The 14,962-nt window shown below is 40.1% G+C and overlaps 2 protein-coding genes across 2 annotated transcripts in view; one reads left to right on the top strand and one right to left on the bottom strand.

The window, feature by feature from the left end:
* Positions 1 to 11,517, bottom strand: stxbp3 (syntaxin binding protein 3). The gene is made up of 19 exons (XM_060893579.1): positions 11,412 to 11,517; positions 10,119 to 10,168; positions 9,782 to 9,863; positions 9,522 to 9,598; positions 9,320 to 9,392; positions 9,044 to 9,144; positions 8,585 to 8,730; positions 7,946 to 8,039; positions 7,726 to 7,850; positions 6,584 to 6,682; positions 6,292 to 6,349; positions 6,133 to 6,198; positions 5,610 to 5,690; positions 4,418 to 4,553; positions 4,020 to 4,126; positions 3,822 to 3,923; positions 3,214 to 3,299; positions 1,786 to 1,934; positions 1 to 1,646 (listed from the first exon to the last, which is right to left on the bottom strand). Exons 1-19 carry the CDS (start codon positions 11,455 to 11,457, stop codon positions 1,540 to 1,542), a joined length of 1,785 nt encoding a protein of 594 aa, XP_060749562.1. The 5' UTR covers positions 11,458 to 11,517; the 3' UTR covers positions 1 to 1,539.
* A 1,330-nt stretch (positions 11,518 to 12,847) lies between these two features.
* Positions 12,848 to 14,962, top strand: part of LOC132861905 (fibronectin type III domain-containing protein 7-like) — a 10,638-nt gene continuing 8,523 nt past the window's right edge. Inside the window, exons 1-3 of the mRNA XM_060893578.1 lie at positions 12,848 to 12,983; positions 13,090 to 13,102; positions 13,494 to 13,757. Coding sequence (XP_060749561.1) covers positions 12,921 to 12,983; positions 13,090 to 13,102; positions 13,494 to 13,757 — 340 coding nt within the window. The 5' untranslated portion in view covers positions 12,848 to 12,920. The remainder of the gene's footprint in view (positions 12,984 to 13,089; positions 13,103 to 13,493; positions 13,758 to 14,962) is intronic.

Here is a 14,962-nt window from a genome sequence, read left to right as displayed (position 1 = left end):
CCGTGTCATTCATTTACTTGTCAGTTGTTCAGTAGAAAGATGTTAATAATGACGACAACAACAAAAGCATTATATTATTCATTATGGTGTATAGTTACAACAAAGCAAAACACAAATCTGGTTATTCCTAGCAGGCACCTATAGTATCTGTACATGCAATTTAAACAAGGCACACAAGTGAAGGTCCAGAGCTGGTTTGTGAAATACGAACATGTCTGTAATATGTGAATTATCCTGTTATGATGTAGAGAATGTTAATACCTGAATCAGGCCTAAATACAGAAAATTAAAGTGTTCTAAAATGGAGTCAATCAGCCAATAGTTTGAGGCTAATGTCGCTAATAAGTCAAAGTTTTTAGTCACTTAATGTTTCAACCGGTTGACTGTATTAAGGCTTAATCCTGTTCAGTCTAATCACTAATACACCGTCTCTTTGTGCTTAAGTTCCTAGTTTAATATTTTAGTGATTAGACTGAAAAAAAGAGGACAAGAACTGCAGAGCGCTAAAGCAGGCACAATGGTGTGATCTTTCCTCGGGATGAAGTATGAACGACACAATAACAAATCTGAACGCTGCGTTAATTCTGCTCCAGTGAGGTCTTCTCTAATCACCAGCCGGGTCGGGTCTCAACGGCGCTGGTTTTCCATCTGAGTGTGCACACAGTGAAGTAGTTACACAAACAACAGTGCAGAGATTATTATGGACCGAACGACAGGAAGTCAGCGGTATGAACTGTAATGGTAATATAGTGTAATGTACAAATAAAACAGAAGGTTAAGAAGTACAGAAGGTGCCATCTTGAGCGTAATGTGTCTACTAAATACATACAGGAATGATCAGCTTCGTCGTGACACTGAGCAAAACTTCAATTGTACACCATGTCATACGACGTGCCTGAAGTTTGTTAAGGCACTTGTACTGGAGACTCCAGTTACTATAGATACAACAGGGTGTTAGAAAGGGTGCAAAACTAATCCTATAACACCTTCTGACACAGTTATATCAGAATTAGTGAAATGTAACGATAACAGACTTCCTCTATAAACCTATAATTACAATGGATGTAAAAATGTTTATTTTTTTTGCATGTGAAGATTTGAGGAAGCCAAAATCAGACCCCAAACGTCGAGGAAGATGGTGTACAATGGCTCGGACACTGGACCGTCCCTTTAACGGATGGCATCTTCACACAACTCGAACAATGTGAAGCCAATCAGAGAGCAAATGTTTCTCATAAATCCTGATCGCATCCGTCTCTGAGCCTCACATTATGTTCAAGCTGTATGAAGAGTTCTCATGGATCCCTCTTCGGTCTGAGCATTTCTTCTATTAGAGCTTCACACACTTGAGACAGGTCGTCTCTCAGCTTGTGAGTACCTGTCCCAGGTGTGTAGTCTGTAAAAGAAATAAAGAAGGCCCTTAAAACTGATCACACCTGCGTTCCCTTTAATCCTGTAACAGAGACTCTGAGTGCTTGGGAGATTAAGGCATTAGGAGGATGAGGAGAGGGTGTGTGAGGCTTTCTAATGACCCGATGCTCAGCAGCTGGCTCTCTCATCCACAACTGTGAAAGTCTCCATAGGTTTTTTGCTCAGGTCTCGAATGTCCTCCAGGAGGCTTGTGGGAGTCAGGACGTGAGTGGAACCTGCACAGACGGGCCAAAAAAAAAAACAACAAACAAAAACAACAAATTTCAGACCCATGAACCTATTCGAATTCTTTTGCTTTGATTGTTGTGGTGTAAAACGAGTAAAACACGACAGGACAGACTGGTATGTGCTCACCGATGATGACCTCACAGGACTTGGTGGCTTTGGTGACCTCGTACGCACAGCGCATCTCCGAGTAGCTGACGCCGCCCAGGATGAAGATGATGAGGCGGGAGCCGTTCCTGTGGTCGTCCGGCGAGTTCTGCTTATGTTTCTGCCTTGCGCTGAAGAAGTGCACGGATATGAGGGAGAATCGGAACATTTTAGTTTACTGATAAACCGAGACGAACTGATCTCTTTTCGCTGCCACGTAAATGTGCTATGAAAGATTCCACACGATAGCAGACACGTTGGTTGGGCTGATGATGGAACACACTGGTGCTAATAATCATTTACTGACTGTTTTATTGGAACAATTCACACTTGCACGCTTACCTCACGACTCTGTGTGCATGAAGGAGAGAACGAGAGAGATGGACGTGAGACACTTTAGATTATAAAGTGACTGAGTCAATGAGTCAGTCAGTGAGTCAGTCCTCCAGTCAGTGAGTCAGTCCTCCAGTCAGTGAGTCAGTCATCCAGTCAGTGAGTCAGTCATCCAGTCAGTTATCCAGTCAGTGAGTCAGTCATCCAGTCAGTGAGTCAATGAGTCAGTCAGTGAGTCAGTCATCCAGTCAGTGAGTCAGTCATCCAGTCAGTGAGTCAATGAGTTAGTCATCCAGTCAGTGAGTCAATGAGTTAGTCATCCAGTCGGTGAGTCAATGAGTTAGTCATCCAGTCGGTGAGTCAATGAGTTAGTCATCCAGTCAGTGAGTCAATGAGTCAGTCATCCAGTCAGTGAGTCAATGAGTCAGTCATCCAGTCAGTGAGTCAATGAGTCAGTCATCCAGTCAGTGAGTCAATAAGTCAGTCATCCAGTCAGTGAGTCAATGAGTCAGTCATCCAGTCAGTGAGTCAATGAGTCAGTCATCCAGTCAGTGAGTCAATGAGTCAGTCATCCAGTCAGTGAGTCAATGAGTCAGTCATCCAGTCAGTGAGTCAATGAGTCAGTCATCCAGTCAGTGAGTCAATGAGTCAGTCATCCAGTCAGTGAGTCAATGAGTCAGTCATCCAGTCAGTGAGTCAATGAGTCAGTCATCCAGTCAGTGAGTCAATGAGTCAGTCATCCAGTCAGTGAGTCAATGAGTCAGTCATCCAGTCAGTGAGTCAATGAGTCAGTCATCCAGTCTCTACGGTGTTTATCATCGTTAAAATACTGGCTTAAGGTCGTTTTGTGCTGTTTGCACCGATGGATATCGTGATCGAGGTCATGGACTTTATCAGAACTTAACAACACATGATGGCGAACCTGACTATCTCAGCCTTATTAATAAATTATAACTGACTCGCCCTGTTTTCCCTTCAACCTTTAATGTATTTACTTTATATCGTGTCCGAACTTTATTTCCAGTTTCCAGATTATATTTAAAAGCACGGATTAATAATGACTGGTCCCTGGTTTACCTCACAGCCCGGGATCCGTTCCACGCCGAGGGACACTCGGACTGGTGTGGCCAATCTCTTGTGTCCAGCTTATTCTCCACCACATCCTGCCACACACACACACACACACAGAGGAAAATGAGACACGCTGTTTCTACGATACAATTTCCTCGCTTTTTTCTCGCATTTTTTTAACGTAATCTCGTTGCACCTCGTATCTTTCACACCCGTCCCAGGTGATTATGCTGAATAAATAAATTTGTGATTGTGTGTGAGAACCAGTTTCTCAGTGCTGCGGAAATTAAATAAGGCAAATGAGAGGTACTTGATATGCGAGATAAATCGGCTACGTTACCACACCCTCGGTCTCTCTGGACCTGTGTCCTGATTCTCAGCACCATCACCTCCTCACCTGTGGCCAACGCTATGCGACGCTGGGCTTCGATAAAGCACGAGCTAAACTTTCTTACAGCCACATTTGCACCACGGCGGAACTGAATTCTCGAATCTGATTGGTCAGACGGGGTTGATTCGTTTTCTAAAACAGCAGCTCTGACAGAATTTTATTAATACATTACTCATATTAATATTTTTCCCCTCAGTTGTTTTTCCTTCAGTCTCTAGCTCACCTCCATCACGTCCTTGATAACCGGCGTCCATCGGGAGAGGTTATACGTCTCTTCCTGAGAGCGATCTCTTCTGGACGACTTCCGGAAAGAGAACAGACTCGACTGCGGAGACACGGAAACATGGACGTGAAGAGACTCTGCGTTTGACGGCGTCCGCTTTAACGAAGGGTTTGTTATGAAAGCGTGAGTCTCTCTCACCGAGCTGATGATCGGAACCCCTAACTCTTTCCAGTTGTTGATGTACTCCGGCTCGTGCTCGATCTTCACGTGCTGAATTAACTTATTCAGGTTCTCCTCGGTCGTCCCTGCTTTCGGAAAAAAATCGCACGGGATAAAAACAGTATGAACGTAAAGGCGTGTTCGAATCGAACCTGAACGTCTACGTGATTCATTCTAGATTTGTTTGATGTTCGTTCACCTTAAAGACATTTACATTAAGGGTCAGGGTTGAAATGTAAACAGAGATTTAAACGCCAATGAATAGATTTTACTAAAAACTCAGGAGAAACTCATCATAGGGTTTGAATCTATACAGATGCCAGATGTTCTGGTGTTAAGTCTTTTTGTTGTTTTTTTTTACAGTGGAGTCGACGCACCGTTGAGGCTGAAGATGTAAAGCAGCACGGCGCGGATCTTGTCGTGGATGCTGTGGGGGTGCAGCAGGATGGGCAGCAGCGTCCTCATGGGGTCCTTCACCTTCTGACCTTCTACGTCAGAACCATTGGCGAGGTCCTACAGGCACGGAAACGTACGGTGAACACAAACAGGGACTAATTCAGCTGGAGGAGGGTTTTAGTAAAGCTGTGTTCAAAATGTTCATCAGACTGGAACCTGATCACGTTCACAGCTACTCTGCCTACTGACAGACCAACACTAAATACTGCACACATTAACACTGTGTTGGTTCTGTAGGGTGTGATTATGTCAACAATGTAATAGTACTGTTTGCTAGGTGACGACTTCTCTCTTTCTTTGTCTCTTTCTTTATTTTCTTTCTTTCTCTCTCTCTTTCTTTCTCGCTCTCTCTTTCTCTCTTTCTTTCTCTCTCTTTCTTTCTTTATCTCTCTCTTCCTTTTTCTTTCTCGCTCTCTCTTTCTTTTTCTCTTTCTCTCTCTTTCTTTCTTTTTCTCTTTCTCCTCTTTCTCTCTCTTTCTTTTTCTCTTTCTCTCTCTTTCTTTTTCACTCACTCACCTCACTCACTCTTTTTCTCTCTCTCTCTCTTTTTTTTCTCTTTCACTCACTCACTCACACACTCACTCTCACACACTCACTCTCACTCACTCACTCACACACACTCACTCACACACACTCACTCACTCACACTCACTCACACACTCTCACTCACTCACTCACTCACACTCACTCTCACACTCACTCACACTCACTCACACTCACTCACACTCACTCACTCTCACACTCACACTCACTCTCACACTCACACTCACTCTCACACTCACACTCACACTCTCACACACTCACACTCACACACTCACTCTCACACTCACTCTCACACTCACTCTCACACTCACTCTCACACTCACTCTCACACTCACTCTCACACTCACTCTCACACTCACTCTCACACTCACTCTCACACTCACTCTCACACTCACTCTCACACTCACACTCACTCTCACACTCACTCTCACACTCACTCTCACACTCACTCTCACACTCACACACTCACTCACTCACTCACGGAAACAGTAATACAACAGAGAGGCAAAAATAAAAACAGAAATGAGTTTGTGTTTATAGAGCGGTACTAAATAAAAACGTCAGCGTTACCTGCTCCGCTTTGCACAGCTTCTCCACCGAGCTCTGGAACTTGTTCATGCAATCCTCCGCTAGAGAGAGATGGACCGTTTTCTGAGAAGAGGAAGAAACAGAATCAGGATAACAAACACGACTTGACAGAAAAATGAAAATGATATAAAGCATGTGATGTATTGAAGATGAAGTACGTAGCACTGAGCTGCACAGAACCGATGCTAAAGAAGCTAATTTAAAGCTCAGACAGTTATCTGGTGATGTCCGGTGGGCCACTCGTATTGTTAACATACCGATCACGCTAACAGTGCAGAATGTGTAGCATTTCAGACATCGCTATACTCTACATGCCTCCTGGAGGATATCGGGTAGAGAATTCATGTGAAATGCTTAAGGTCAGGGCACGGCACTGACGCCGCGGATCACATCTCAGCAGTGAATGGAAATCTTCTAGGAAGTGTACCACAAAACCATGAGTGTGTCATGTGAATATAAGGACAGCAGTCCCCAGAGACAGGGCCAGGCATCAGGTGTTGCCTACCTGAGAGACCTGTTTACGGAAGGAGGGCATCTTCTTCATGAGCTCTGCCAATCCTCCTATCGACATCTGAAATTGAGAACAAAAGCACACAAAAGTCTGAAACGGTACACAAGGAGCATCTAAACCCGAATGAGATCCTGTAGGAGAACAAGTACGCACCTTCCCATCGGGCTGCTTCTTGTTAGCAGAGATCTCCTTCACCAGCTTAGGAATTTGACTAAATTATATATACATAAATAAACAAAAACAAACTGTTGAATAAGAAAAGTGTTACTATGAGGATAAAACTGGAGGCTAGAAAACTCCTTGTGTCCGTTAGCTTTAGCGCTCCACTGCAGGACTAAAGAAGCAGGAAGCTGGTGTGTTGGGCAACTGCTTCAATAAGTGAAACTCTTCTGAAGCATTTTAAACCTTCTGTATTTGAGTCATTTGAGTTTGTGTAGCTACTCACGCAGTGACCTCAGCGATGTGCATGTGTCTCAGTCTCATCCATAACTCGTCACTTTCATTCAGTATGGCTTCTTTTTCTGATCCGTCCTTCCCTTTGTACCTGGTGCACACAAACCACAGTTCAACTGACATGTGTGTTAGTGGTGTGCTGAAGGACTCACTGATTGGACGATTGACTGATTCGATGACTGGACGACTCACCGACTGGACGACTCATGGACGATTCACTGAATGGATGACTGACTGACTCACTGACTGGATAACGGACTCAGAGACTTACTGACTGGATGACCGACTCATTGACTCACTGACTGACTGGATGACTGGATGACTGACTCAGTGACTCACTGACTGGATGACTGACTCATTGACTCACTACTGACTCATTGACTCACTGACTGGATGACTGACTCACTGACTGGATGACTGACTCAGTGACTCACTGACTGGATGACTGACTCATTGACTCACTGACTGGATGACTGACTCATTGACTCACTGACTGGATGACTGACTCACTGACTGGATGACTGACTCATTGACTAGATGACTGACTCATTGACTCACTGACTGGATGACTGACTCATTGACTCACTGACTGGATGACTGATTCAGTGACTCACTGACTGGATGACTGACTCAGTGACTCACTGACTGGATGACTGACTCATTGACTCACTGACTGGATGACTGACTCATTGACTCACTGACTGGATGACTGACTCATTGACTCACTACTGACTCATTGACTCACTGACTGGATGACTGACTCACTGACTGGATGACTGACTCACTGACTGGATGACTGACTCATTGACTTACTGACTGGATGACTGACTCATTGACTGGATGACTGACTCATTGACTCACTGACTGGATGACTGACTCATTGACTCACTGACTGGATGACTGACTCATTGACTCACTGACTGGATGACTGACTCAGTGAAACACTGACTGGATGATTTACTCAGTGACTGGATGACTGACTCATTGACTGGATGACTGACTTACTGACTGGATGACTGACTCACTGACTGACTGACTCGTTGACTCAGTCACTTTATAATCTAAAGATAATTTACTCTCTGTCTGTCTCATCATTTCAGGTGGAGCAGTATAAACTGTAAAGGACGACGTTACCTGTAGGTGTCATTGTTGATGGGGATGAGGTCGTAAGCCATGGCCTGGTAGGTCAGCTCATGCAGTATCGGGCTCACAGGGTCAAACCCGCGGTCGACGATGATTAGCTGAGCTTGTGTCTTTTCCTAAAGCACAGAGGTTACAGACGAGTAAATGAAAACAAGACAGAAATAACGAGAACGAACCAGGGAGAATTAAGTGGAAAAGACATAAAGGCCACCTTCTTCTTGTTGCCGTCGTCCAGCTCATAATGTCGCACTAGTTTATTGTCAACGAGCTCAGCCAGCAATTTGGTGCAATCCAAAACCGAATCCCTGCAGGAAAATAACGGCTAATATTATCGTTTGTTAAATATTACTAAAACACACTGTATATAAAGTATTACTAAATACTGCATCATAAAGGCTGCTAAACAGAATGACAGGCAAACAACAGTTTAGTGTATAAAGTGTTCCTAGACACACAAGAATTATTATTTCATCATATGAGGCTTTTTCTGACCCGTAATTTAGCTCCACCCCAAACAAGACCCTCTGACAACAGACTTTTCTGTGCAACATCTTTTCAATGCAATTGTATTCGGGGATGTGGTAGCTCAGTGGTTAAGGTGTTCGGCTACTGATCGGAAGGTCATGGGTTCGAACTCCAGGTCCACCAAGCTGCCACTGCTGGGCCCCTGAGCAAGGCCCTTAACCCTCAGTTGCTCAGTTGTAAGTCACTCTGGATATGTAAATGTAAATGTAAAATGCAATTGCTATGTCCCTCTCACAATACACATGCTCCTGGTGTGTCTGTCTGTATGTGTGTGTGTGTGTGTGTGTGTGTGTGTGTGTGTGTGTGTAACAGTATTTTGTCTCACTTCCTGTATCGGACGCCAGGGTACTCGTCCAGGGTGGCGCACAGGCTGACGATTTGATCGGCGATGCCCTCTAGGGTTAGCCCTCGATCCTGACTGTTACAACCGTAGATGCTTTTGAAGGCCTCAGGTTTACCACAGGTAAACACCTGCGCAAACACACACACACACACATCTCAAATGTACTCCGAGAAATCACATCGAAAAAGACAAATACAGCCAAAGCAGAGCAAATACAGCTCCAATCAGCGTTCAGAAACACTCCAGCATCGCGTGGTGCCTTACACACATCCATCACAGGTCCAGTGTGTAAGCAACAAAACACAACACGGTACATTCTTACTAATAACTGTGATACCTGGAAGTATTTATTCGTCTTGTTATTAAAAACGACACGTGGTACTTTTTATGACGCTGGCGAGTTAACGGCGATACGGATCGATGCTTAACGGCGACACTTACATGACTCTCTAAGGGAAGGAAGGAGAGGTTGATCTCTTTACACACTTTGATGTGTTTTGCACAGAACAGTTTCATCTTGTTGAACAGGTCATCTGGACAGTCTGAAAGAAAGAAAGAAAGAAAGAAAGAAAGAAAGAAAGAAAGAAAGTCAATATAATATTACAGCAAATATGTTGTTTTTTGGTTTAACCAGCACACCGTAACCATGGCAACAGTCTTAGCTGGTTACAGGTGTGTTTCATGGTGAATCTCATCACAGACTACACAAACACTTACAGTCTGTAAAGTAGATGTAGGCAGCTTTGTACTTGGGCTTGAGCTTGAAGTCGTTTATGAGTACATCTACACACTGTTAGGAAAGAACACACACACACACACACACGCACAAAGACACACACAATGAAGACAGCATGGGAAAAAATTCACTCATGATTGATATAAGAATAAATATCAGAATTTATACAATAAACACACAAACCTTGGCAGTAGGAGACATGAAGTAGATGGCCTTCATCTCCAGGACCGGCTCTCTGTTTTTGAACAAATCTTCCACGACTGCAAACAAAACACACGCCATCATCATTGTTTATTATTCAAAGCCCCTTGGTGCAGGTGTGTAACAACCGCTGAAGGAAATGGTACTGGATTACATATGAGGGTAATACATGACAATGAAACCTAATCAACTCGTGAAGCCAACAGCACAGCATCAGACACATCTGTGCTTCGTGTACTTACTTGTTATGCCTTCAGGCATCAGGTCAGACATTTTGCAGCACGAAGACAGGAGGCGCGTGGTGAAACTGTCCAGCATCATTATCTACACACACACACACACACACACACACAGAAGAAATGACAATCCAGGTAGTATAACACACAAGACCAAACATTTCATCCAAGTCAGTAAATGTGTTGATCTTCAGCTTTTAACATTGCTTTGACCATCACATATTAGTGTGTGTTTATTTGTTTGTGTACGACTTGAACATACAGGATGTGGGAAGGGATTTTTTTTCCCTCTTAAAAACTATTTGAAACCCTGTTGTGTTAAAAACGATAAAAACCCACTCACCTTCCATACTTCCGATTTTTTGCAGTCTGCGATAATAGTGTCCTTGATTTCTGTGTTCATGCAATAATAAATAAATAATTATAAAAAAAATAATAATAATTCCAGCAATACAACAAACTCACAACTTCGATAAGTGAAGATTTATATAACGAAATTCATACAAAAGAAGCTGAAAATGTCTTTTTTGGTTCTTCTGTGTGTAATTATGGCTGAAATCTTTTATTTTAATCCTGTCTTCTGTTCAGCGTTATTTATCACCCTAAAGGTCACTTCTTAACAACACTTCCCCTTAACAACACTGCTTGTGTTTATGCTTTTAAACGTTTAATAACAGGCTGAACTTGTTTTTAAAAGAAGTCCCAAAAAAAAACGTCATCTGCATATTAATGAGCATTAAATTATTATTAAACCCTACGGATTATTTTTCCTGAATTTTTTTCCAGCTTGTTTAAAAACCAAAACAAATTATGAACCAAAAACCTTAAGAGAGAATCAGTGTAACAAAGTACGAAAACAAATATAATAAAGTAACACGGTTTTAAAGCCATTATGCAAATGCATGCAGGTGAAAAGACGCCTAATTTGCATATACATGCCGATATGTGCAAGACGATTGGGTGAAATATATTGTATAAAATTATTCACGTTTTTACTTTTTATTATTTATTTATTTAACCACGACAACTATAAACATTTGATGCATTATATTAAATAAATACTACTGAATTATTTACAGTGTTTAGCAGTAAACTGACAGGTTGGCTTCAGAAAGCTAAGTTAGCCATTTAGCAATGCTAATGAAAGCTAATCTTTCGTTAGCATTCAGTGAATCACTGTAAAATAAAGTATGAAAACAATTATAATAAAGTAACACGGTTTTAAATCGATTATGTAAACGTATGCAGGTGAAAAGACGCCTCATTTGCATATATTATGCAAATCTATAAATACATGCCGATATGCGCAAGACGATTGGGTGAAATATATTGTATAAAATTATTCACGTTTTTATTTTTTATTATTTATTTTTTTAAACCATGACAACTATAAACATTTGATGCATTATATTAAATACAGACTGTCATCTCTAAAACACACACAAGTCTTGTGGAGTTAAAACAGAACAGGAAACTCAACACTGTTTGTTTCCTTTACACACAAACTTCCGTATTAATCTTTACGGACATGTTAATGACACCTTTAATAAACCCACACAGTGTCCATAACATACACACGAGCCTGTATGACATGCCGTAACCTTTACAAAGCGTTTAATAAACATAAAACACGTACTTTGCCAAACTATTTTCTTCAGCCCGTGTTCTGTCCCCGCTGCCATTTTGATACGAATACGTAATTGTGTCAGCAGTGACGTCGGCGTCAGCCCGTGCTTGTGCGCGCGCATACGTGCGCGTCTACGCGATTAGCTCGTACGGTATAGTCTGTACGGTAGGAGCGCGCGCTCGTTTTTTTTTTTAAAAGAACATAAAAAATTTTTCCTGCTTTATTTTTTTAACACGTAAATGAGTTTAATGCAAAGTTTATCAAGAAAATCAAGAAAATAGAGAGCTTTGCAACAATAATAATAATGATAATGATAATGATAATAATAATAACTATTATTCTTATTATCATTATCATGATTATTATAAAGAGTATTATTATTATTATTATTATTATTATTATTATTATTATTATTATTATTAGTAGTAGTAGTAGTAGTAGTAGTAGTAGTATTATCATTTATTATTTATTATGTTTATTATTATTATTATTATTATTTACTTATTATCATAATCATCATCATCATCATCATCATCATCATCATCATTATTATTATTATTATCATAATTATTTATTTATTTATTTATTTATTTATTTATTTATTTATTTATTATTGTTATTATTATTATTATGATTAACATTGTCATCATTATTATTATTATTATTATTATTATTATTATTTATTATAACTTTAAATAATTACTCAAAAAATTGCCTATAAAATGGTAAATGAGAAAGCAAATATAACATGAAAGAAAAACAACATTGTAAATTGTCTTAAAATTATTACTAATATCAATGGACCAAACCTTTCTTTTCATTTATTACAATGGAGCTAAGAATAAAAATCTAAGAATAAACAATTCTAGAAACAATAATGATGCTGCTATAAAATAAATATTAAATTACATTAAAATAGTAAAAAGGAATTCGATAAAGCAAGGAAGAGTTTGTCAAATCAATATTCTATAATTAAAGGAAATATTAAACATAAAAAAACACAAAATGTCAAATGGAACAAAAAAATCAAAAAAAAATCGAAAGAAAAAAGTTTTATATTACGTGGGCACGTTATTTAACTTAATTTAATTTAAATCTAATTTTCTATGTTTACGTTTGTCTTTATGATAAAAACTGTAAATAAAAAATAAAAAAGAATTATATAATTATTTAAAATATTCTATCTTAATTTAAAATTGTTATATAGTGTTATTTATGAACACATTTATATATTATTTATTAAACATTTATTTATACGAAATATTATAGCAACCAAATTCTAGACTTTATTCCAGACTAGAATTTCTCTTGTCCTCCTGCCTAAAGGTGTTCAACTCCTTCACCTCTAATTGGTTGGTTTAACCAAAGGGGCGGGGACAAGTTCAGGTATTTTAACAAACTGCAAGAAAAAGACAACAATATACACACCGAAGCTTGAGAGGAGAGAGAGAGTGCAGGAGAGAGCAGAATATAACACGGATAATAAACTCAGCTCGATAGAAACCAGGCAGGATTTTGATGACAATGGGACCCAATGGTCTGACCTTGCTGGTGATTTCACTTGGAATTGCTGCTGCACAGGTATGTTTCTAAAAAAAAAAAAAAACCTGATGGACGTTAAAAGATTGATCTTGGGTTTCTAAAATTATTAACATTTTGCATTGAATTTTTCTTTTTCTGTTTGCAGAATGCCGTACGAGGTAAGATTCAGGATTTTTTTTTAGATGACAAAAATGTTTTGTATTTTTGTAAATATTGGTTTAATTATAAATAAATAAATAAATAAATAACATTAATAAAATTATAAATGATAATCCATGTAATAAATGAATGAATTAAATATAAATGATTGTAATGAATTCAGCCCTTTTGCCCTTTCTGTTCTACTGGTGTCTCGCTCTATGTCTCTGTCCATATTTCTCTCTGTATGTCTCTTTGTGTCTCTTTCCATGTCTGTCTGTATTTCTCTCTGTGTCTCTCTTCTTGTCTCTTTCCGTTTTTTTTTATGTTGTTTTTTTTTGTCTCTCTCTGTGTCTTTCTCCATTTTCTCTCTGTGATTCTCTCCGTGTCTCTCTATCTCTTACCCCTCAGGAGTCGATCTACCCATCAGCCTGTACACCGTCACCTCTAAAAGTGCAGTGTTGTCTTGGAGTAAATACGCAGGCTCGTCCTCGTACAGACTCACAGCAAGTCTGCGCAGTTCTCCCAACCAGTCCGTCTTCACCACCTTCGGCCAGAACACCGTCATGGGCTCTGTCACCCCTCTGTACCCCAACAGTGTCTACACTTTTAAGGTAGAGGCCCTGGACGGCTCCATGGGCGTGCTGGCTTCTGCCACCGTAGATGGATACACTGGTATGTACAACACAAACAAACAGATTAAAGGAATAGTCTGTGTTTTTTTTTTTTTATAATTCTATCCAATGCATGAGTAACATACCTGAGATTACTACAGATAAGAAGTTTTATATGTTCTAAGAAAATAAAATATGTTTACTCACAGTTCATTTGCAATAAAAGCCAAAGGGCAGCTGTTGAATGCGTTATTAATGTCATCATTAAAGGAATTCTCCAATGCTGTTTGTTCGAATCCCTCTGCTGACTCGGCGTGTTCACCGTATGTTCACTCTACGTTTTATTACCACAGACAAAAAATTAACAAATATATATTTTTTTTTACGAAGAATTACAATAAAACTCTAAGGGCAGTCGTCGAGTTCTGTCAGCAATGCATTATTAATGTCAGCAGAACAAATTAAAGATGAACTCCAGCATTTTGAAAGGTTTTTACATACAGTATGTAACCCTGAGTTGCAGCTCACTCGTGTGACGTCTAAGGGCACTTGTTGAACACTTTGTTAATCATGTTAAAGGAATACTCCACCACATCTGTAGTGTAACTGTGTAATTACCCCGTACAATAACTTTGACATTTTGGTGTAAGGGGAAAGCCGAACATTCTGCTTACTTATACCAAGACTAAGGGCACTTGTAGAATTGGGTCAATTATGCGCTATAAATGTTCATAGAAAATATATAATTAATAGTAGTGTTTTAATATGTTTAAAAATAAAGAAGAGAAACTCTTGCTTACTCACAGCTGACTCATAATACATTATTAAATTGATCAGAACATTTTATAGGGATACTCAGTTCTCATTCTCATACACCTAACTGTATAATAAAACACTAAGGGCAGTTGATGAAGTCATTATTATTATTATTGTAAATCTGATTCATTAAAGGGGGGCATGGTGGCTTAGTGGTTAGCACGTTCGCCTCACACCTCCAGGGTTTGGGGTTCGATTCCCGCCTCCACCTTGTGTGTGTGGAGTTTGCATGTTCTCCCCGTGCCTCGGGGGTTTCCTCCGGGTACTCCGGTTTCCTCCACCGGTCCAAAGACATGCATGGTAGGTTGATTGGCATCTCTGGAAAATTGTCCGTAGTGTGTGATTGTGTGAGTGAATGAGAGTGTGTGTGTGTGCCCTGCGATGGGTTGGCACTCCGTCCAGGGTGTATCCTGCCTTGATGCCCGATGACGCCTGAGATATGCACAGGCT

This window comes from Tachysurus vachellii, chromosome 19 (assembly GCF_030014155.1).
Source record: "Tachysurus vachellii isolate PV-2020 chromosome 19, HZAU_Pvac_v1, whole genome shotgun sequence".
NCBI lineage: Eukaryota > Metazoa > Chordata > Actinopteri > Siluriformes > Bagridae > Tachysurus > Tachysurus vachellii.
Note: the sequence above shows the minus strand (reverse complement) of the source record. Positions and strands in the feature narration are given on the sequence as shown.

Coding starts and splice junctions, on each gene's coding strand:
- stxbp3 (XM_060893579.1), bottom strand. CDS start 11,457: ATGGCAGCGGGGACAGAACACGGGCTGAAGAAAATAGTTTGGCAAA. Junction 8,731..9,043: donor TCCTTCCCTTAGAGAGTCAT/GTAAGTGTCGCC, acceptor GTGTTTGCGCAG/GTGTTTACCTGTGGTAAACC. Junction 7,851..7,945: donor ACGACGGCAACAAGAAGAAG/GTGGCCTTTATG, acceptor TCTGTGCTTTAG/GAAAAGACACAAGCTCAGCT.